This window comes from Rattus norvegicus, chromosome 14 (genome assembly GCF_021556685.1).
Source record: "Rattus norvegicus strain SHRSP/BbbUtx chromosome 14, alternate assembly SHRSP_T2T, whole genome shotgun sequence".
NCBI lineage: Eukaryota > Metazoa > Chordata > Mammalia > Rodentia > Muridae > Rattus > Rattus norvegicus.
The window spans coordinates 77,094,624-77,117,589 of NC_141547.1; the positions used below are offsets into that span (position 1 = coordinate 77,094,624).

The 22,966-nt window shown below is 52.0% G+C and overlaps 1 protein-coding gene across 1 annotated transcript; it reads left to right on the top strand.

Annotated features, from left to right (window-relative positions):
• The first annotated feature begins 708 nt into the window (after positions 1-708).
• Nsg1 (neuronal vesicle trafficking associated 1) lies at positions 709-22,451 on the top strand. Its single transcript, NM_024128.4, has 5 exons — positions 709-758; positions 1,123-1,277; positions 4,330-4,446; positions 15,273-15,383; positions 21,273-22,451. The coding sequence occupies exons 2-5, from the start codon at positions 1,149-1,151 to the stop codon at positions 21,471-21,473; spliced, it is 558 nt and encodes a 185-aa protein (NP_077042.2). The 5' UTR covers positions 709-758; positions 1,123-1,148; the 3' UTR covers positions 21,474-22,451.
• The last annotated feature ends 515 nt before the right edge of the window (positions 22,452-22,966 follow it).

Below are 22,966 nucleotides of genomic sequence, written 5' to 3' on the forward strand. Positions count from 1 at the left end.
TAGAGTCTTCCCTTCTGCCCTGACCACAGATGGCTTTGGTTAGGCTGCCTCTCCTGCGCAAACCCTTACGCTCTGAACACCTGTCCACTTGTTCCCACACTCTAGTGGGACAGCACTACCTCACATCCTGCAACCTCCCTCTTTTTATAGGGACTCGCCCTCATTTTACTTCCCTTTCCCATCCAGCCTCACACGAAGGGCCACCAAGGTCTATCACCCACACTGTCCTCCGAAAATCTTTGTCATCCTTCAGAATTCTCAGATCTGAACGACAGTGGGCCGCACCTTGTGTTCATCCACCTTTGGGGCTCCCTGGCTTCCCAGCATCTCCTCCTCCCTTCCCTTCCCTTCTTTCCTCCCAATCGCCCGGCGTTCAGCCGCCGCCCCGGGGTTGCGCAGCCCGCCCGGGTATTCCCTTAGTCAGGCATCGGGAGTCTCAGGTTCTCCTTCCTCCGGTCGGGGCGCGCGCGGGGTCCCCCGGGGACCCCCACCGCAGCCGCGTGCTCCTTTGTGCGACCGATCCGCGCGCGGGCGGCGCTGCGTCAAGGCGGAGGCGCATCGGCGCGGCCCCACGCGCACTCCCGCGCGCGGCCCCCGGGAACGGCAGGAAGGAGGAGGCGCGCGGAGGCGGGAGGCACAGAACCCAATCGCTGATCCCCCGGCCGCGGCGCCGCCTCCGCCATTGCTGTGCGCGGGAGCGGGCGACGCGGAGCCTCGGAGCGCGCTTGAAGCCCAGATCTGCTGGAGCCAGGCGTGGGGTGAGTGCGGGTGGCGAGCGGGGCGGGCAGCAGAGCATCTCTGAAGCAAGGGCCGCGGGAGACCCGCAGGAGGCCAGCGCCGCTGGACAGGGGACGCGTCCAGAAAGGCTGGACACGGGTGGCGTCCCCTCACTCGGCTGTGATGCGCCCTGCGGGATGGGAGTCTAGAAATGTCAGTCAATACACAGCCTGAGACTCTGATCTAACTGCGATTGCCGTGTCCCTGCCACCTCTCTGGGGAGATCAGGCAGGGACGGCGGATGCGGGGACAGCGGGTGGGTGTGCAGAGTCCTCCTGGCTGTGCCCCACCCCAGCCGGCTGGGCTAAGGCTCGCACTGATCCCCGCGCGGCCCTCCCTCCGCAGGCCGCAGCCTCGTGTCTTTCGCAGCCATGGTGAAGTTGGGGAACAATTTTGCAGAGAAGGGCACAAAGCAGCCACTGCTGGAGGATGGCTTCGACACCATTCCTCTGATGACGCCCCTCGATGTCAACCAGCTGCAGTTCCCACCCCCAGATAAGGTATGAGCCCCCGACCTTCCCGCGCTGCTGAGTGTGTACCCCTAAATCTTCAGCTGCAACTGAAACAAAAGAAACGCCTTGTGCGTGTTGAGAGGTGGAGGCGGGCTCAGCCTGGAGGAGGAAGGTAGGGCGAGCACAATGTACCCTCGTGATTACGGGTTTGCTGATGTTGGAGGCCCCCCGCCTTGGATGACACCTTTGTCTGGCAAGACTCCTCAGTGAAAGTACCCCCCTCTTGATTTGGGGGAGTCTCGTGAGCGTTGCTGGTTGGTACCATAGTCTAGGGGGTCAGGAGTGAGCTGGTCCTTGTGCCTTCCTTGTCGTGCAGGGTTTCAGCTCCACTTGCCTCACTGGGTGTGTGCTCATTCCTCTTTGTTCCTTTTGTGACATCTCAAGATCTGAGCTCGAGCTCAGCAAGGCTAGTGGACCATCTTTATCCTGATTGTATTTTTTTTACCCTGACTTAAAGATTCCTCTCTTAAACACTGCATCCAGTGAGGTATCATTGCTCCAACAAAGCCATTCTCAAGCCATAATGTTTAAAAGCAAATTCTACCCTTCAAGTAGTAAGTAGATAGCATCACCTCATACTAATGTTAAGCTACACGCCCTGCATCTACAGTCCAAACACACAAAGGAGCTTGCTCACTATTCCCGGATGCCTTCATTTCGTTCCCGATAAAGAGGCTCTGGCTCCAGGTTCTGTGTTCACTGGGCAGCAATAGAATGGGGTATAGAAGAGACCTTCAGTGGGTCTTCGATGGTGGCTGGTGGAGGTTTCTTTCACTCCTAAGCTTAGCTTCTCAAACTGGTTTCATCCCCCGAATTCTATTGTCTGGGTTTTTGTGTGTGTGTGTGTGTGTGTGTGTGTGTGTGTGTGTGTGTGTGTGTGTGTTTCTTTGAGGGTGGGGTGGGGGAGATGGCAACCTGGGAGCAGGGAAGGGGGGCTGCCAGCAGGTGTTTCCCTTTGAGAAAGGGAAATCAGCTGTTCATCCACTGAGTGCCATGAACCTGTGTACCCCATGCCACGGCTGTTTGTCCAGAATGGCTTTCATAAGAACAACGGGGCTGTTGAGTCTTTGACCTCCACCCTGTGGTGGGCTGTCAGGGCTTGGTTCCTATCTCCCGAACCCTCCCGCCTTGATACATGTAGCCAAGGAGCACCAGAAGCCTGTGCCAGGAACTCTGTGTCCTGGAGCAGCAGCTCTATCAGGCGAGTCCCTCAGCTCAGCCCAAGCACCCTCTTTTGCCCTCAGTGTGTTCCATTCCCAAACTGCCTGGCATGGCTGACCACAAGACGGAGGGTTTCAGGCAGCTCCCACACTCTGCCAGCTAGTCCTGTTGCCCAGGAGTAGGCTAAGTGGCTAATGGACTGAGTCTCTCCTCTCTTGAGGTGACTGATGGGGATGCTCCAGAAAAGGATATTCCCATGGGAACAGGTCCTTGAGCTAGAAGGCTTCCGAAGTCACCAAAGAGGAGACAGATTCTCAGAGTTCACCTCAGGCACCCAAGGTCATCATGCTGAAGGTCACCGGCCTCCTTGAAGTTTCTATCCTTCTTGCTTATTTCACTCTGCTTCTAACTGGGCACCTCTCCCACCTGACATGATTCAGAGAGGTGGGGGATGTGACTTTGGAAAACTAGGTTGCACCCACCTGAAAATATGCACTGGCGCTGAGGGCTGCCACACGTCAGGGACTTAGCCTTGCCTAACATCAATTAGGGACACTTGCCACACCAGGCATTGTCCTGAGCACTTCCTAGGTTAAACTCCAACATGCCCACGTCTCGCGAGGCAAGCACGACCATTGCCCCTCATTTGACAGACACAGCAATGAAGACCAGACTAGAAGGTTTTTTTAGACCTGTCCAAGGTCACCTGTCCATTAGTGGTGGGTACGGTTTGAATTTAGGTGGGCTAAGTGATCACAGAAGTCCTCACTCTTACAGTTCCAGATGACATGGGCCTTATAACCAGGTATGAATAAGACATGAAGAAGCCTTCTGTACTCATGGTCAAATGAAGTAGATTCAAAAAAAATGTGCTCAAGGTCACAAGGCTACATGGATGCAGTTGGCATGTGAGGATGGCAGGGCAGTGCTCAGTGCTGCCTTGGAACATGACGCCTTGGAGTTGGACACCCCCTGTCTACTTCAGGAGAGTGAAGTAAAACTTGACAGAATACATTGAAGCTCAGGGCTCTCTGCTTCAGTGACAGGTATAGGCTGCTTTCACTAAGACCACATTTGAGGCTGGCCACACAGGTCATGGCTGGAGAGTCCCCCAGTCATTTGCTCGGGGCCTGTTCTGAGTCACTCAGTTCTGCTTGTCCTATTGTCCCGGCAAGTGAGTGTCTCTTAAACCATGGAACGATGAAGGATATTCTCCCTCCAGAAGTGCTGGGGGTGGTTGGTTCTCTCCTAGCCCATAGCCACTGCTGGGCACCTGCTCTGGGGAGTGAGTTTGGGGATTAGAGGTTGGTAACTCCTCGACCTCACTCTCCCCGTGCAAGGGAAGCAGAAAGGCAATGGATCTCCAACAGAGGCAAAGCTGGGGGAGACCGAGATGGGAATGTTATTGTAGCTTTAGCGTGCGTTCCCAGTTTGATGTCAAGTTGGTAGGGCTGCAGGGAAGTTTGTGCAGGACAGATGAATGGGTTCCCAGGTTCCCAGGAGAGAGTGGTGGGGGAAGAAAGAAAGAGAGACCCTCCACACTCCAAGAGAAATTTGTTTCCAGGCCCTCGCCCTTGGGTGCCAGCGCTCTTCTACACTGGGTGCTCGGTCTGCCAGCCAGTATTCCTGTGGCTTTGGCCAGTGAGCATCACTTCTATGTCCCCCAGTTCTGTATTTTTCCTGGGACGGCTAATGGCCCATGAATAGCAATGTCTCTGAAAGTGCCTACACGGAGAGTTCTCAGGGAAGCTGTTCTCACTGCCTGGAGGAATGGTGGGTATCTAGAACTTGAGAGTCCCAGACCCACCAGCTCAGGGCAGGTGCGCCTGAACACATCTGGCTCACCGCTGACCATACACCTCTCTGTTTCCTGGCTAAGGTCGTTGTGAAAACTAAGACCGAATATGAACCTGACCGCAAGAAAGGAAAAGCGCGTCCTCCCAAGATAGCCGAGTTCACCGTCAGCATCACCGAGGGTGTCACCGAGAGGTTTAAGGTGAGTGGTCCAGGCTGAGCTGCTGCCCTCAGGCCGGGAGGCGGGAGGCGTCTGCCAGGCTGCAGAGAGTTAGAGGGGCAGGAACAGGATGTGTTTCTACTTATCTAGGCTGTGCAAAGCCAACAGCTTCCAGTCCCAGCTGGCTGGCTCTCCGGGGTTTTGTTTTTGCTTTTTTTTTTTTTTTTTAAGTTTTTCCTTTTTCTTTGCCTCTTCCTCCAAAATAATCAGACATTGTTTATTTTTACAATAGGGAAAACCTACCCATGAACTTCCCTTTAGGCAAAGGCAATAAACATGATCAAACATTTGCCCAACATGGAAATATTTGCCTGACAGTCGCAGGAAGGAAGCTGAAAGCCCAAGACACTAACACCTACCTACCCAGACAGGGCCCTGTGCCTATGCAGGCTCCTCCAAGGCTCCCAAAATGAACAGGGTCCCACCTCATGAGAGAGTGGGTACTGCTGCTCACTGGGTTGGTCTCCCATATGAACTAGGGCTGGCCTTCAAGCCTGTCTCCTATAGATTTGGGGCGCTAGGCTCTCCTACTTCCCACCTTATAGGGACGGGGGTGGGGGGGACAGCAAGCTCATTGGTCCCAGCTCTCTACGGCAGAGCCATGACCAGAGTCTGCCCGGCTGCAGAGCCCGTGTGTTCAACCTCCAATCCTTCTTCACCTTCTGCTACCTCCAGCAATGGCTGCTGCAAGGGCTGAGTACCAGTGAGCTCTGGTGGGAGGAGCCTTTCCCACAACAAGGGTGCGTGTCCTCTAAATTGCTCTCTGCTGAGGAACGAGCTGGGGCGTTGGTGTTCCGGCAACACCACTCTTCAGGAAAGATGTAAGAGAAAATAAACATGGTGCCTCTGGCTCAGATTCAAAGGGGTTAGTTGGAAGCCATCCTCAGACCTTAATCAGTGGTCTTGGATAGATGGACGGCCATCCACTAGGATATATGCGCAACCCCCTCACGGGTGTGCCGGTGCAGACCTACTCTTTGGCACATTGAAGAGCATCTATATTATCTCTTGCTTAGTTCTTGGGTGACCGTGGGAACACACACTACAGAACCAACTGCAGGACCAACCCTAGTTCATAGCTGCAAGGGAATCCAGGAAAGCATAGTGTTTTCATGGAGTTTGTAATACAAACTCCCTTCTGCTTCCTGTTGCTTCTCACTGATGTTGGGTTCTTCCTGGTAAAATGAGTTCCATGCGTGTCACTACCCTCTGTGTCCCTGGTGTTGCTGGTCAGTGAGTAGTATGGTACCCAGATATTCACTCTATCTGTTGAGTGTGTCTGTGTGCCAGGCTCTGTCCCATCTGGTGTTCTTGGTCTGTGTTTTTCTCACATGCTTACCTGAGGCAGGTCCCTAGGCCCCTTGCCTGAGGCACAGGTGATGCATTTGACTTTTCCAGCCTCCTTCCTCTTCCCTGCTAGTAACAGTTATGCTTTTCCAATAGGGGCCTGAGGTCCAGAAGTGCAGAGGTCTGTGTCTGCATCTCTGTGGGTGTGGAAGGGTGTCAGGTATGCTGAGCTGCTCTTCCTGAATCAGGGGTAGCTCTTAACATGTTTGAGGTTCATGACCAGTATTAAGATGGGTTGACTTGAGGTCAGCCTTGAGGTCAGCATCTCTGTTCTACTATGGAATTAGCATGGTTATCATCTTTTGCCTTTTTTTTTTTTCTCATCAGCATCATGGGCTCTTGAGATCAAGTACAGGAGCAGACCTGAATGTCAAAACCACACTGTCTGAATGTCATCTTGCCTAAACATGTCCTGGTTTCTTGTGTCTGATTAGATTTTTGTCCCTATTACACCTTAGGTCAAAGAGTAGTATGGTAGCCAAATATCCTCTCCATCTGTTGAGTGTCTCCAAGTGCTGGGCTCTGGCCCCTTTGGCGTTCTTGGTTTGTGTTTTTCTCACATTCTCACCTGAGACAGGTCCCTAGGTCCCTTGCCTGAGGCACAAGTGACGCAGATTTGGCCCCAGGGCTCTAGGCAGCCACGGCTGGGCCTCTGCATGGTAACCTGGCTTCTGTTGCCAGAACCTTAGGGCTCAGAAGACGCAGGAAGGCCTCAGACAGTCTCTACCATCTCAGTGGCAGGCCTCTGGTCTCAGGAGGCCTACCTCACCTCTCTTGCTTTCTCCCGGGTGTCTGGGAAGATACGGGATACAATGGGGACCCACTAGAGGATTGCTCTACACTGCAGTATTGCCTGGTCTCACACACGGCTGTCAGTGTTTCCCTAAGCCTAGCTTCTGTGCCTTTTTTATGACTTACCCCTAGGATGGCTGGGACTCCCCTCATCTTGGGCTCTAAAACCAGTACTTCATTATGAACGCCCATTATCTGAGCTCCAGCCCCAGGCAGGAATCTGTCCCCCTCTCTCTCCTTTTACACTGAGGTTCCCAGAGATGAGTTCCTGCTGCCCTCTGCCAGGAGGTGGGGCTTACAGAAGCAAGCTTTTAATCTTGTTGATGCCACAAACGATTCAGGAAGTAGGATGTCATCCCTCTCTCCGGGTTAATCAGGCGGAGGTAGAAACAGAGCTTGAGCTCAGGAAGCCTGCTCTTGGCTTGTGGCATTAGAGGACACAGGTTTGCAAGGATGTCACTCACTACATCCCTTCCCCTATTGACTTAGACCCTGTCCAATGCCTACCACCCCACAGAACCCGGGTCTCCTTCCTGCTCCAGCAGCTGAACCGGATGGCACTCCTGATGAGTGTCCTTTTTCTTCTCATGTTTTGTCTCTGTGTCACAAATCCCAGCCCCAGCTCCTCCAGCTGTCTGTCCTCTTTTAAGAAGCTGGACTAGTCTACACCTCTCTCTGGGCATGGGCCCTGTGATCTGCTATCCCAAGCAGGCTCTGAAGAGTTGATCTCATGAAGCAGAGGCCCCTTGACCCGCTTCATGACCTTGAAAAAGGAAACCAGGCCATAGCAGCCCCCTGAGATAGGAATATTGGCCAAAAATGAAGGTGTGAGGCCTGTGTGTGCAGACAGCACTTATGAGTAGCCTGTGCCAGCACTGTCGGAGTCCTCGATACCATCTCTCTGGCGCTTACCGCACTCTCAGTAAGAGCTGGCTAAGTAAATGAGTGACTCATCCATCATTCTGGTAGACTCCTGTGAAAGGGGTTTGGCATGATTTCTAGGGTGTCCCTGTGGGCTCCTTAACAGCCAGGTAGCTCTCCTGATCTAGCCTTTTTACTGGGCCATGGACGTGTATGTGCTCTCTATAGGGGACACTTGGGCAGTTGTCACAGGATCAGCAGATGACCAGCCTTAGTCAGGAAATGGCAGAAGCAGGGTAGGATCCCCGCAACTCAGCTGCAAGGGCTGGTTCCTCTGAGCACACTAGGCGAGCAGTGTCCTGAGGGCACTGAGAGCTGACTTAGAGGACGGATCCATGGTCTTAGGGCACCCCTTGCTTTTGTCAGCTCTGAGATGCTTCCAAACCAGAAAGTGAGTTCCTCACCTGGGAATTCCACAAGATTGCACCCAGGCAACATTCATTTTAGTCAGGTCTACAGTTGGATTAATGTCTCCTGAGGTTCTGTGCTTTTCTTAATGGAGGGCACAGTCTGGTACAGCAGCAGAGACATTTGGAGGGCTGGAGCCCTTTAGAGATGCTAAGATTGTCCACCCTTCTGGAATGTTCTCTTGGCCTTTAAGACTTAGTGATATTGTCCATGTCCCTGAGTGCACACATCCAATAGGCCATGGGCCTGCCGTGCACAATAGCCTCAACTGGCTAAAGGTTGGGGGTCTTTTTTGAACATGGGGGTTTGGGGAAGAACAGGATATCTGGAATCAAGGGCCCACCCTCTGAGTCTCCCACCAGGGATTATTCACGGTGGTAGTAGGAACAGCATACCATTCTGACAGTGATAGTTTGGATCTTTTCTTCTATATGTGTGTAAATCCAGGGAAGGAGATCCCGCCTTTAAGACCTTGAAGCAAGAGACAAGTTGTGTGCACGTGGGAGCCTCTTTGTCCTTTATTTGTATTGGTAAGGTATGACCCATCTCAACTTCAGAGGACACCCTTGAAACCAAGTGTCTTTTTGGATATTATACTGTGGTTATCACTGAAGGGTTAAACTCTCGGCTGCAAGGTTGCTAGGTTGGTTGCTAGGTAACAGCTGGTGCAGGGGGCATGGAGTAGGCTTCATAAGATTGCTACACAGGGATAGCAAGATGAATCACCCCGTGGCAGCCAAAAGCCTAGGCTTCCAATGAGGCTTGAGTCAACGGGGAGAGCAGCCATTTAATTAATCAGAGGTGTTTTTACACTGAGAGTAAATGTAGGCTAGGATGTTGCTCAAATGAGCTAAACTTCAACATTAAAAAAAAAAAAAACCAAAACAAAACTGTGCTCTCCCACTTGTGCAGGTAGGCTGCTGTCCTGGAAGACAGATGCTCCACAATGAGGCAGATTTGGGGAAGATTTTGCCGGGCTCTTCTGCTTCCCGTGCTTTGTGGCTGTCAGGGTGAAGAGGGCTGTCTTCTGAGGTCCACATACTATCCCTTCCCCATCCAGTTACGGGTTTGGGGATGGAGCCACAGCCCTCTCAGGCCCGCCTTTCAAGGTCAGTGAGGAGCCGGCAGGATATCTTAGGAGAGGCCACTTAAGGATGGTCCTCAAAGCTGTCAGTGGATGCTGCAGTGCAGCTGTCCCTTGGCATGCTGTTGCAAAGGATGCTGTGGGTGGTTTGTTTCTTTCTCCCTCGTCCTTAATGACCTTGAGCTTCCTGTGTGCCTGCTCTGCACACTGTCTAATAATCCCCATGGCAGGTCCTAAGTCACACTTGTTAACTGTTTATAAACGGTGATGTAATTTTTCTACATCCAGTAGAGTATGGCGAGGGAAGAGGTGTTCATTCATGGTAGGAAGAGAGACCTTAGAAATTCGTTGAAATGCCCTGATGACCTGTGGCCAGGAGCACCCAGGCCTGCAGCTGCGAATTCACAGATTCGGGGTGTAGCTATGGAGTGGGGGCTTCTTCCCAACTTTAATAATGCACGGGTTGAATCACTTTGGGGTGTTGTGTATTCGTCTGTGTTCTCTTCTCTCTGGTACCTAAAATATTTAGTTCTGTAAACACTTGGAGGTTTCAAGATTCATTCTCTTGAGAGATTTTTTTTCCCTCTTTCTTTTCCTGTACTGTATTAGTCAGCAAAAGGTTTCGTTCCTTTCCCTTCCCCCTGAGGGATGGAGGACAGAGACTGCAAGTGACCTAGCACCATCGACCTGCTCAGCCTGGGCCTGTTTTGAGCCTTGTCCTTCTTGCCCTTGCTCTTCTCGTTGAGGAGGAGCCCCAAGGTCAGCTGTAACAGAGATGAACACAGGACTCAGACCCACATTCTAGGACACCCACTCCGTGTCTGTGGGGTTGTGAATGTTTCCCCCGCTGTTCCTGGCTAGGATTCTGCTGCTTTGTGCCTGGTGGGAAGTGCTCTGAGAGCCACTGCCTTGGCAGTTGGAGGAGGACTGTGACCCATACATAGACGGGAACACTTTGGTGAAAGGCAGAAGGTTAAGTGGGGGAGATTCCAGCACTGCTTGGCCATCACGCTGGGTCTAAGTGTCCTTCCCTGCTTCACTGGGATCACCCTGAGTCCCCTCTCCTCACCATCATCCTCACTGGGCCACACCCTGAGGCCCCTCTCCTCACCATCATCCTCACTGGGCCACACCCTGAGGCCCCTCTCCTCACCATCCTCCTCACTGGGTCACACCCTGAACCCCCTCTTCTCACCATCCTCCTCACTGGGCCACACCTTGAGCCCCCTCTCCTCACCATCATCCTCACTGGGTCACACCCTGAGCCCTGTTGCCACCTCAGTCTCACCAAGGGACACAGTCCATTCCTCGATGTTCCTTTCTAGGTAATGCTCCTCAGATTCTGCTGACCTCCTGCACAGGGCTGCTCTAGCTTGGAGATACCAGAATCCAGGGACACACTCAGATTCTTGCTTTCCTCCTCTGGTCCACTTAAGAGATAGTGGTAAAATACAGATACAAAACTCACCATTTCAAAGTACAGTTTAGTGACATTAAACAGTTGCCAACTGTCATGCTGTCACGTTTCAGAACACTTCATTATCGCAGAAGCTGACTGAAACCACGAAGCTATGAACCCCACCTCCCTACAGCCCCTTACAGCACTCAGCAGTTTTCTGCTCCCATGGTGTCCTTTGTTGGACCCATCACAGAAGTGGGACCTACACTGTGCAAGCTTCCATATCTGACTTTTGCTCAGCATCAAATAGTCAAGGTTCATCTGTTGTAGTTTGAATCAGAACTTCATTCCTTTTGAAGGCCAAGTAATATTCTGTTGTATGGACATACCGCAATTTGTTTATCCTCTCAACCATAGTGTTTCTTTGTATTAACTTTTACTCGAAGGCCTGTTTTTCATTCTTTTAAGTGAATATCCAAGAGTAGGATTGCTGGTTGCCATGGTAATTTTGTGGTTTATAAGTTGTGGAACTGCCACTGTTTCTTACATCAAGGCCATCGTTTTTCATTGCTCTCAGGGTTTCAGGGTCTCCTCAGTACATCACCTGCTCTTGGTACAGCCATTCCAGTAGGTGTAGTGGGGCATCTTTTTGTGGTGTGATTTGCATTTCTCTGATGCCTAGCCACATCGACCTACTTCCTGGGGTCTTGCCACACGGAGGACATGTCTAGACTCCAGCTCCTTGATGTGCCCATGGGCGGCTCAGTCAGCAGGCTCATGTCCCGACTCCTGCCGGGTCATGATGCAACTAGTCACCATGTTTTTTAATACCGCAAGCCTCTCTGATCTTCACCTCCCCTTTCTCTCACCTCCCAATGAACTCTATCCCTTGAGGCTTATGCTCCTCTAGGAGGTCTCCAGAGTACTGAGAGCTGCCTCTGTGCCCTGCCTCTCCTGTGACACTTCTTATTTGCCTGTGCTGAGTTGACACCAGGGTGATGCAGTGGAACTTGCAGGCTGGTCAGCCAGCTCTTGAGAGTTGGGTAGCTTTGGGTAGCTCATGTCAGATCACCCAAGAAGGTTCCCGGACTATTCAGGGATCCCTAAGGTGGGAGAAGGTAGGGCCTTCTGGGCTGAAGGTGCTTTGGTCTCACAGGCCCCTTCATAAAGAGAAAAGCAGATGGTGACAGGCTTGGTCTAGAGACAAGTCTAGTCAGTCTGTCATATACTCCTTGTTGTATTCTTTTTCCTTCTGATTTGACACACACTTGTCTGATTTGAAAATTATGGCAGTAGGTGGCTTCATGGCAGGGTCTGCAATTCCAGTCAGTTGTGAGGCTGGGGCAAGAGGAGTGCCAGTTCACAGCCAGCCTGGGCAGCTTAATGAGGCCTTGTCTCAAAGTGAAACGTGGACCCAGGCACTATATCCCCTGTACCCGGAAATGGCCCAGAGGACAGCAGTTGGTGAGTCAATCCCTTCTTGTCAAGAGAATCTCTAGGTTTTGTCCCTGGCTGAGAAGGGTAGGGTCAGCCTGATCTGGAAGCCTGTGGCTCTCTAGGCCTCCTCAGGATACGAAGGACAAAGCTATACCGGATACTCCTCATCTTGTGTATGAGAATATTTATTTAATTAACCCCAAAATACCTGGACCCCTGCAAGCCATGTTCACACTGAGTCTGCTGAGTGGACAATTCTTAGGTTGGTCCTAGGTGCCAGAGGCCTGCCTAGTAAGTACTCATTTGGAGGTGGGCTGTGTGCCAGCCTAGGCTTTGGTGGGGCTCTGGGGATCTGGTCCTTGCCTTTCTGTACCTTCATTCCACTCTCCCTCGTGTCCCCATCTCTGTGTCCTGTCCCTGAATTACCCTGACACTCTGAGGAGGACAAGGATGAGGTGATGAAGGTTCACCTGGATAACCCGGGTTATCTTTCCATCCCAAGATCCTTGGTGGGTTGCAAGGCTCTCAGCCCAGTTTGTGTCACTAAAATAATACTGGGGATCTGGCTGTTGTTTGTTTCTTGTGTATGTGTGGAGGGAAGAGGGCAACCTTGTGTGTCATTCTCAGGCCCCAACCACCTCCTCTGGAGAGCAGGCTTCTCTCTGCCTCAGAAAATCAATGTTTATGCTAGGTTGGGTGGCCGTCCCCTCCAGTCTCTGTCTTTCCAGTGCTGGGATGACAAGGCCATGTCTTTGTTTGTTTGTTTTAATGTGGAAAACCTTTACTGCTGCACTGAGGCAAAGTGTTGTAATGGAGAGGTGGACCTAGATAATAATAGAGTGTAAGACCTAGCTGCTCACTCATGGCAGCCAGGAAGTTGAGATGGGGCAGGGGGCCAGGGACAAGATGCCCCTTCAAAGCTCTCCCCTCCCCCTTTCCCCAGTGCTCCCTTGTTCTAACCAGGCCCCATCTCCTGAGTCTATTCAGCTATGAACTTGTCCATGGAGTAACTCCCTGATAAAGATGGCGCCCATACCATTACCCTTTCACCTCAGGAGCTCTACCAGCTGGTGACTAAGTCTTCAGCAATGAGTCTTAGGTGAACACTTTAATATTCAAACCTAAAAGGTAGCTCAGGAGCCCCAGGTCACAGGAATTCTGCCCTCAAGTGGCACCCATTGTTTGTGCACATGTCTTCCACTCAGGCCAAGTACAGGGAGACTCGGGCACCATTCAGCAATCTTGGTGTCCATTTCTCATTCCTGATAGTCGCTGTCACTGTTTTGGATGGTGCTCCCATGATGTTAACACACAACATGACTGAGGCTGGTTTGTGTCTGGACTGGGTTATTGTGAGAAGCTTCCATATATCTTCCTTCATGGCCCCTCCCGGGTTCCTAGCTCTCCTGGTATCCTGATGGCTCAGATGAAGGCCTTTGTCATCTTTGATATCTAGGCCTTTGTCATGAACCAAGGGTGAAGGGTTTTCAGCTTCTGCATGGAGGTCGTAACACTAGGTAAAAGGGCTTGGTGTGCCCACTGAGTGCCTGCCTGTGATCTCTTGCAGATCATAAACATCAGCATGGAGCTGGAACCTCTGTTTCATAGATGAGAGACTGAGGATCACAAGGGGGTGCCCTTCTCAGGCCGTCTTCCTTCCAGCCCCTGTTGTGAAGGGCTAGCTCATCCGTGTCTTTTGGTTCCTCTGTCCTGCTGTTGATGGAAGGATGAATAGTTGGTGGTCTAACTCTCCTGGAGGTGGACTCTCTGTTCATCCCTGTAGAGAAGGCCTCCAGGAGACCCGCCCCCCGAAACCTGGAGGAATTGCAGACGTCTGACTCTGTCATTTTGTTCCGTGTTCTAGAATATTACCAATTGTCTCATGAGGCTGTGTATGTGGGGGAGGAGAGGAGGTCATGAAGGTCTCCAAACTGGGACACACTTTCTTCCCTGGAGTTAGGAAGGAGCTCGTGATTGGTTATTTGGTGCCTGTCCGTATAACTGGTGTTCAGAACAAGGCTGGGGTGTTCCAAACCCTCCCTGGGGTCCGGAGACTGGCCAGGGCTTTGAAGGGTAGGAAAATGAGAAGACACAAAAAAGATTGGGGTATCTGCAGAAGAAATGTGTGTGGGAACTGTCTTCAAGGAAGGTGGCCTGGGCTTCTTAGCACAAATCCTGTGGCTGCATGAACAAACCACCACAAGGGCTGCGGGGGGCGGGGGACCCCCAGTGTCCTCAGGTTTCTGGAGGCAAGAGAAGTCTGAAGTTAAAGTGTCTGTGGGGCACGCTGTCTCAGGGTCCCGTTGTGAAGTTACCACTGTCTCTGGGCCTGCTACTTGCATTATTCCAGCCCCATCCACACATGATGTTCCCTCCAGTGTGTGTCTCTGCCTCAGTTCCTTTTCTTGTAAGGACACTGACCAGACTTGACAAGCTAATGACCTCATCTGAACACAACCCATGTGCAAAAGCTCATTTCCAAATGGGGCCCCAACCCCAGACACTTGTGCTGGACACACTGTGTATTTCACTGTGGGGTTGGGAGCATGTTTCCTAGTACTCTGTCACTTTCCAGATACCTGTAAGGCTGACAACCATTTTCCCCTTGCTTTATGATTTTTTAATATTAAAAAACATTAATGGAGTATTAAAAACAAAAAATACAATATTAATTTCCTCTGTGTGTGTGAGACAGAGACAGAGAGAGACAGAGAGATAGAGAGACAAAGAGATGGGAGTGCTTTCAGAGTCAGTTTTCTCCTACTGGGTCTCTGGGATTGAACTAAGGGCATCAGCCTTGGTGGCAAATGCCTTTACCGATGGAGCCATCTTGCCAGCCCTGCTATTTTACTTTATTTTATTTTATTTTATTTTATTTTATTTTATTTTATTTTATTTTATTTTACGGCAGGATCTCAATTAGCTCAGTCTGGCCTTGAATTTGCTATGTATTTGGGGATGACCTTGAACTTCTGATCCTCCCGAAGTGCCCGGGTTACAGGTGTGTAGCACCTCCCGGACTCAGCCCTGTGGGCAGGGACAGCTAGTGAGAGGCAGGCAGCTGGCTCCCTGGCAGGGTGGATTCCTGCCAGGCAGTGTTTCCGGGTGAGGTGGCCTGGGTTGAGATCCTGCTACAGGCCCCACTTCTCTGTCAAGGGCCCAAGTCGTCTGGGAGTCATGTGGCCAATGCCAAGGCTTTCCCGAGTCTGTGCACAGAGCTTTCCTTGTAGCCTGAAATGCTTGAAACACATGGTGACCTGTGGATGTGTTGAAAAGTCAGAGCCATACAAAATGGCCACTCCAAGGTGATTTTCCCCAAGCTCTTTGCGCAGGCGCACATAACTTCCGTGTGAATGACTGCTTGTCCCTGCCAGTCAGCTGTCTTCCCAGTCCCAGGGCGTTCTCTGCCTCTTCCCACAGGTCTCCGTGCTGGTCCTCTTTGCCCTGGCCTTCCTCACCTGTGTCGTCTTCCTGGTTGTCTACAAAGTGTACAAGTATGACCGTGCGTGCCCTGATGGGTTTGTCTTGAAGGTAAGGTCTTGTTTCCCATTGCCCGACCCCCAGGATGTGAACCTCTTTCCTCCCTAATCCTAGGGCCGTATAGCAGCAGGCTGTGCACTTTCAATGGGAGGGTCCTCGCTGAAGACCCTGCCTGGGCAGCTAGGCAAGGAGGCAGAAAGCACAGTGGGGTCACTGGGAGGAAACTGGCTTGTCCCTGGGGAAGAGCTCGCCCCGCCCCCTGCGGCAGAAAGTGCCAGGCTGACACTTCCATCGGGTATCTGGCGGGAGTGGGGTGCAATGACCAAGAGGAAAGCCCTGCCCCAAGCCACACCAAGGGACCCCTGCCTACAGGTTGCTCTTGGGTTCTCCTGTGGGTTCCTGTGCAGAGGCCATGTTGGCACCTGCACACATGGAAATGTTCTCTCTGCTTCTATGCCTCCTTCCCATGAGCCTACTGTGGGTGCAGATGCATTTACACAGAGGACTAAGGAAGCAAAACTGGAGGGAGGGAAGATAGGGCGGAGGTAGGAGATGGAGCAGAGCAGAGAGGCTTCTATGCCTCACTCGCTCTGCTTCTGAACTTTCCAGAGCTGATGGGAAATGGCCCTGTGCGGGCTTTGGAGCTGCTCAAGTGTGAACAGAGCGGGCACTGAGTGGGTGCTGCCTGTACCGCTTGTGGGTCCTTGCTGGATGGATGTGTCTGGGCTTTGCTGAGATGCCCTGGCAGAGCCAGTTAGAAGACCTGAAAGTTCTTGTAGACAGAACCACAGACAGGACCTCCTCTACCTCTTACACACTGCAAGGTCCTAACATGGCTCCTGCCTTGCAGCCCTTCCTTCCTCCTGTAGCGATTGTAGGATTCTAGAACTCTGGTTGCTCAGGGTGCTAAGCCACACCCAGGAGCAAAGACCCCACCTTCCCGACTCCTTCTGGTTCAAGAAACATGAGACAGGCAGGAGGGCAGGCATGTATATACTGAGTGAGGACTTGAGTCTGTCCTTTCTAGAAGGTGGTCCATCCTGGGACAGCTTCTGGAACATAGGGCAAAGTAGGAGATGAAGAGAGTAGAAGGTAGATTGGGGCGTGCTTGGTGGCATTTGGGAGAGTGGCCAAAGTACATCGAGGTTGTACACTGCTCAGCACCCTGGGTTCCTAGCAAAGGCTCCCCAAAAGGGTGATGAGGATGATCCCTTAGGTCACCTGGACATTGAGAGGGGCAGACAGTATGCTGACAGAAGAGGCTGTTGCAGTCAGGCAGGGGAGAGAGGGTCTGGATGGCTGACGCAATGGGGACGGAGAGGCAGACCAGTGTGACAGTGGATAGACAGGAAGACTGAATTAGGGAGGCCAGGAGGGACTGACCAGGACCACCTGGCCTGAAGCTGGGTGACTCAGGCTGACATCATAGGGGGCATGTGGCACCTCTGTGGGAAACAGGATAGGTAGGAGACAGCTCCTTCCTGTAGCCACTGTCACAGATGATGGGCCAGCACTCCACCAACCACAATGCTGTCCTGGGTTTTCTGCCTGGCCCATTTTCTCTGGTCTGGGGCAGGCTCCTTGCCCAGTGCAGTGAGAAGCCAAAACTGGTGGTTCCACTCAGCAAACCCAAGTTCTGTGGGAGAAGGTGGTGCAGAAGAGGGATGATGAAGAAGATGGGAGGCCAGGGCCCAGGCTGACTTTGGATCAGATCCCTGGCGGTGTGGGAGGAGGCTGGGGATCTACACGGATGAAAGGCAGGTCTGCACTTCCTTGGGAATCCAGAACTCCCTAGGAACTTCTGGAAGTGCATCGCTGTGGGCTTGTACAGTTTCCAACAGTGTTTTAATGGTGGCAAGTGATGGTGGTGGTTGTCTGGATGACACAGCTAGGTGGGTGGGGGAGGCTTTCCTCCTCCTCTGTATTCAGGCACATGGTACGTTCCACATCAACCTCCAGGGGTGGAGGACTGGTCCCGAGATCTGTGAGCCACACTGCCCTGGCTGGCCACCTGGAGATCCTAAGGGAGTGCCTCTTCCCTTTTACCAATGAGAAACAGGGTTCAGAGGCACTTTGTCATGCCCAAGGGCATGTCCTTAAGTTCCTTCCACTCTTCAGCATGCATTTATTATCTAGGGGCCTCTGTAAGTGTATCAGCTGAGCCCTGGGAATCTGCTTGGGTGGAAAGGGAACCCCAGAAGCCTGAGTTCTACCAAGCAGCCAAATGGCCCAAGCTGAGAAGTATGCAGAGTCAGTTAAAAGGCAGACAGAACCAGGGTTGTGTGTGTGTGTGTGTGTGTGTGTGTGTGTGTGTGTGTGTGTGTGTGTGTGTGTGTGTGTATGTGTGTGTGTGTGTGTCCGTCCTAGCACTGAGATGGAAGCAGCCTGGGCTATAGCGAGACCCTATCCACCTATCCATACTCTGCAGTAGTCCTGCCCAGGCCGCTTGACAGTTATTCTCCTTCCAAGACATTCTCACAGGTGACTGAGGCTTTGCACTTGCTTTCTTTTACCAAAGGGGTGTGTGAGAATCTCTCTCTACATGGGTACAGAGTGACCTGTGCCCCCAGCTACTTCTGAGGTTCTTAACACCATCAGCCTTTCAGAGGGCCTCACAGCATCTTCTGGTGGCCATGTTATGTGGGAGGTGTCAGACAATACCTGTGTCCTCTCAGCCAGGCTCCTGGATGGCAGGGCCATTTCCTGGCTGCCGCCAGATGCCCGTGCCTGCTCTGGCGTCTTGCTCCCCAGGTCTAGGATGCATGCAAAACTTTAGCAGGGTCCTGTGCTGTGTGTGTGCCAGACTGGACAGGAGTCCTCCATGCAGCCTCCCTCCCACTTCTCTGAGGACTGGAAAGGGGTGTGTGTCAGGAAAGAGTGACAGGCTAGAGCAGCTTGGTCAGCTCCAGTCCTAGCTGGCTTACCTCGCCATTCTCTTCTGCAGTGTATCAGGACACTCTAGACTGCTCTGGAGGGTGCTTGGAGTGTTTGATCTGTTTATCATCTTAGGCCACACCCTGGCTTCTTTCTGAGCTGTCCCACCCTGACTTTCATCCTCACAGGGGAAGCAGCCAGCCTGTAGGGCACTATTTTAAAGATGAGGGGACTGGGGCTCTGAAGACCACTTGAGATCTCAGCTGGGACTGTGGTCTGACCCTGAAGCTAGGTTTTGTGTGTAGCCTTCAGCCGTAGGCAGTGCTAGCCCCTGGGGTGCCGTACCCTCCATTGCTTTGTGGTCTCTTCTCAACTAGAGCTCAGCGTTCCTGGGAGCCTGCAGGCATTTCTAAGCTTTATACTAGTGAGCTGCTGAGACCCTCTCCACAGGCAAGGGCTGATCAGTCTCTACGTCATCAGGGGTGGAGACACTTCTGAGGAGAGGCTTGAGGGATGACAGCCCAGAAAGGACACCCAGGGCACAGTCTAAGCTAAGCTGCTAGGGTTGTAGCCTTGAGGCTCGAACCACGGGTGTATTTTCCGAGGTCCTGAGTGCTCACTGGGCCCCGCACTGTTAATATTCTCATCTTACCATTCAAACCTTCCCAGACCTCACAGCAATGACCCGCAAGCCCTGCATGCTGGCAGCTCTACCGGGATTCTTTATATTCTGCCCTCTACCCCTCCTGAGAGGAGGTCAGTCAGACCTCGGTGAGTGACCAGCAGGGCTAAGTTAATCACTGCCCATGGATTAGGCTGTGCCAGGTTCTTAGCCACCTGCTGACCACTCCCCACAGCCCCGGGCCCAACACCATAGCAGGCTCTGTGTTGAAGAGGTCCTTAGGAGAGAGGGCTTACTCTGAAAGAACAGGACCCTCCAGAAGTAGCTTCCAGAGCTGCCCAGATGACTGCTCTTCATGATCATAGCCTCCTTTCACCATCAACATCCTTCATGCTCAGCCTTGTGACAGACAGCAAGCAGTATCAGAGTGATGTCGAGTAAATCTGGATTCAGAGGGTGATTGACATCCCAGCTCCAGTGGCCTCTGGCTGAATAAGGACAGCACTTTGCATCCTGGTTCCATTCACACCCACACATGGCACACACGCATGACTGCATGTGCAAATACTTGAGGCCAAGTTAAAGACTTGCATCTTATGTCTCAATAAGTTTCCCCCGTCCTCTTTTAGGATAGGGTATCTTACTGAACCTAGCAGCCAGGGATTAGAGGTGTGCCATCTCATGCCCCCTCTGCGCAGGTCTGAGCCACCCTGAGTGCTGTATTTCTACCTCTGAGGGTTGAGAGGGGTTGGCAGTATGGGAGCTGGTGCACACATGAGGTCACGTGTATGGAGGCAGGAACTCACAAGTGCTGGCTGGACTGAAGATGCCGATGGCAGATTCTGGAAAAGAACAGGTTAGACCCATTGTGGGTAGAGATGATAGAAATGTCTGTTTCACATTCTTTATGCCCCTGAGTAGGGAATCTGGGATCGACACCCTGGAGGAGTGGCCCTTCTGTAGCGGTGACAATGATCATGGGAAGTCCCAGCTGGACCCGTGTTCCCATATCTGCATGTATGTTTGTCATATCTGCTGCACGAAGCCTCTTCACCTCCCCGGGCTCCACTTTTCCACCTATAACACAGACCGAGTGCCATGAACCTCACAGTGAGAGAACTGGCCTGAAAGTACTCTAAAGACCTGGGTGTAGCAAAAAGGAAGCCTGTGTGTGGGTGCACACTGCAGTCCCTTCCTTCACTGCAAGAGGAAGGAAAGAAGGCTTGAGATCCTCAGGGCATTCTCTAGGGCAGGGCATCCAATTGGGTTGTCCCATGGACCTGCCCTTGGCTTTCAGACTCAACACTAAGTTCCTAGAAACTACTTGCTGGTGTCTTGGGCTACCTGACCACTTACACTGGTGAGCTAACCTGGGTTTAGAGCTGGAGGAACTAGGTCATCTGAGGGAGAGCAACAGCACTGTGTATAGTGGGTGAAAATCAGAAGGGCTTTCTTCTCCCTGGGCTGTGGCCTTGGCTGGACTCAGACTCCTCGGGAAGACACTTGGAATATAGACGGCCTCTGCACAGATCTGCTAAGCTACCCTAGGCTTAAACAGATGGTTGTCTGGGTCTAAAACTCCCAGTGACAGGTGGTAGCTGAGGTTTCTACCTGACTCAACTGCGGGGTCTCGGATTCCCATCTGTGCAGGCTTGCCGGACAGGCTTTGGATGGCTGGGCACGAGGAACGGTGTCTTCAACAGGATGGGGTGCTGAGTGCTGGTCTCAGAAGTCCAGATAGAAGGCAGTACAGGGCGTCAGTCGTCTAGAGTCCTGGTCCCATCTTTCCCTGCCCTGTGGCTTCTGGGGTTTTGTCCTCTGGACAGTCAAAGAAGGGGAGATGTGGACACTGGTGGGGGGACAGCTGTTCACTGGGAGTCAGCCCCAAAGCTGCTGTTACCACCATTCGGATTCTCCTGGCTTGGTGTTAAGTTACATGCCCTTATAGGGCTATAAGGCAGGCCAGAAACGAAGTCACCAGCTGCTATGCTAATTGCACGGCTCAGCTGGGAGGATAACCTGCAGGAAGGAGCTAGTTCTCTCCTCCTACCATGAAGCTCCTGAGGGTTGAACTAGGGTTACCAGATTTGACAGCAAGCACCTTTAGCCACTGAGCCATTTCCCTGCCTCCTGAGGAAAGCCTTTCCCAGTGCTTTCCTCTTATTTCAGTTGATTGTAGGTGTGTCAAAAGTGTCCTTGCTTCTAATAGATGAGTGTGAAGGGAGGCACACCACCTGTTACCTCTGTCCTGGGAGCGCACTGCAGCACAGCCATCTTCTACACAGCTGTCTCTCTGAGGGCAGGCCCCACCTCTCTTGTCCATGCTAGTGTTTCTCCCTGCAAGCTCAGGGGAGATGCTTACGAGCTGCTGGGGGACAGTAGCTGCAGACACATGCTGGCATGCCCTTGTATCTACTGCTTCTCCACGGTCTCCTGTCTTATAGAATACCCAGTGCATCCCAGAAGGCTTGGAGAGCTACTACACGGAGCAAGACTCCAGTGCCCGGGAGAAATTTTACACTGTCATAAATCACTACAACCTGGCCAAGCAGAGCATCACGCGCTCAGTGTCACCGTGGATGTCAGTTCTGTCAGAAGAGAAGCTGTCGGAACAGGAGACCGAAGCTGCAGAGAAGTCAGCTTAGCAAGCGGGGCAGGTTCCTTACAATGTGTCACTTGAAGGCAACAAAGGGACTTTGAGGGACATTTCATTAAATATAATTACCGATAATTTAGAGATTACTCATTTACGGTGCAATTGCTTCTGTTTGCTAATGCTGCTTTGCAAATAAAACTTGCTGCGGACCACCCACAGGCATAAGAAAAGTGCATCTCAGCACTGCTTAGAGAGCTTGATGCCACTGTCCATGCCGAGGAGTCGCCATTTAGCTCCTTCACTGGGACGCACTGGATACTGTCAAGAGGTAATTCGCCCTGGCTATGCCAGGGCTCCGGCCATCAGAACAGTGCATTTGGTGGTTTCGTTCTCTTTTATGCCCCTTTGCTATTTGCAGACCTTACCCCATACATAGAGTGACCCCACGCTCTGCTGACTGCAGTGTGGATGCACTGCTAAGCGGCGCAGAGGAGGGAAGGTGTGCGCCACGACACACGCAGCCCTGCCAGGGCAGTTCTGGGAGGTTCTCTTTGCTATGTCCCCTGCGCAGAACACGAGGATGGGGTGGGGAGGAGCTGGCTCTGGGCCAGGGGGTTGCCGAGCCTGTGCTCCTGTGGGTGGTGTCTGCTGGTGATGTGCTAGATAGGAAGAAAGCCCACTGGCTCGTTCCTTTCCTGTTATGATACATTTGCACGTACAGCCCTGAATGCAGGTGCAGTTTTGGTTTTTTGTTTTCTTAGCCAGTGGGCAAAGTGAAAATGTAATTTTGGGTAAGCCAGGGCTTCTTTAGCTTTTATTCTGTGAACAGATGTGACTCCTGTGCTGTGGGAAGGGGGCAGGACGGCTGGTGGGGGGCTGATGTGGCACCTTGAAAATAGAATAAGTCCACAATCTTTGTAAGAAAAGAATGTTTATGTTTCAATTTGAATCTTGACATTAAAGTATATGTTTACAAAATCACCAGTAGGTAAACTAAATGTGTAAGACAATTAAATAGAAAAAGCTATTCCTGATTGTGTTCGTCCATGTTCTCAGAATGTGTTGTGTCTGGTGGGCATGTCAGAGGTCTCAGCGTTCTTTAGTAGGTCAGAAATAAATGGCACATAGTCAGACCTTTGTGAACAAGCAGGGTGACCACCATCAGCTCCACTGTTGTTTCCTGACAAGACTGTCGTTTCCGAGACAAGATTTTATTGTTGAGGTGTTCTGAAACAAAGACCATGAGCTCAGCACAGCGGGAGGGGTCACACAGGCAGAGCTTGCAGTGCACTGGGAGGCTGTGAGGAATGCATAGAGCAGTAAACATGTGCCAAACCTGTCTTGTAGAGGGATCTGACCCTCAGACTGTGCGTGCAGTAGGCAGGCCCTGTTGTGTTTTCTTTTCTTTTTTTTTTTTTTTTTCCGGAGCTGGGGACCGAACCCAGGGCCTTGCGATTGCTAGGCAAGTGCTCTACCACTGAGCTAAATCCCCAACCTCCTCCTGTTGTGTTTTCTAACGTAGCCCTTTACCCACTGTGAACT

Bases quoted from the DNA above. Each gene is read 5' to 3' on its own strand.
- Nsg1 (NM_024128.4), top strand. From the start codon at position 1,149: ATGGTGAAGTTGGGGAACAATTTTGCAGAGAAGGGCACAAAGCAGCCA. The intron at 4,447-15,272 runs GTGAGTGGTCCA...CTCTTCCCACAG, and splicing joins GTGTCACCGAGAGGTTTAAG to GTCTCCGTGCTGGTCCTCTT. The intron at 15,384-21,272 runs GTAAGGTCTTGT...CCTGTCTTATAG, and splicing joins CTGATGGGTTTGTCTTGAAG to AATACCCAGTGCATCCCAGA.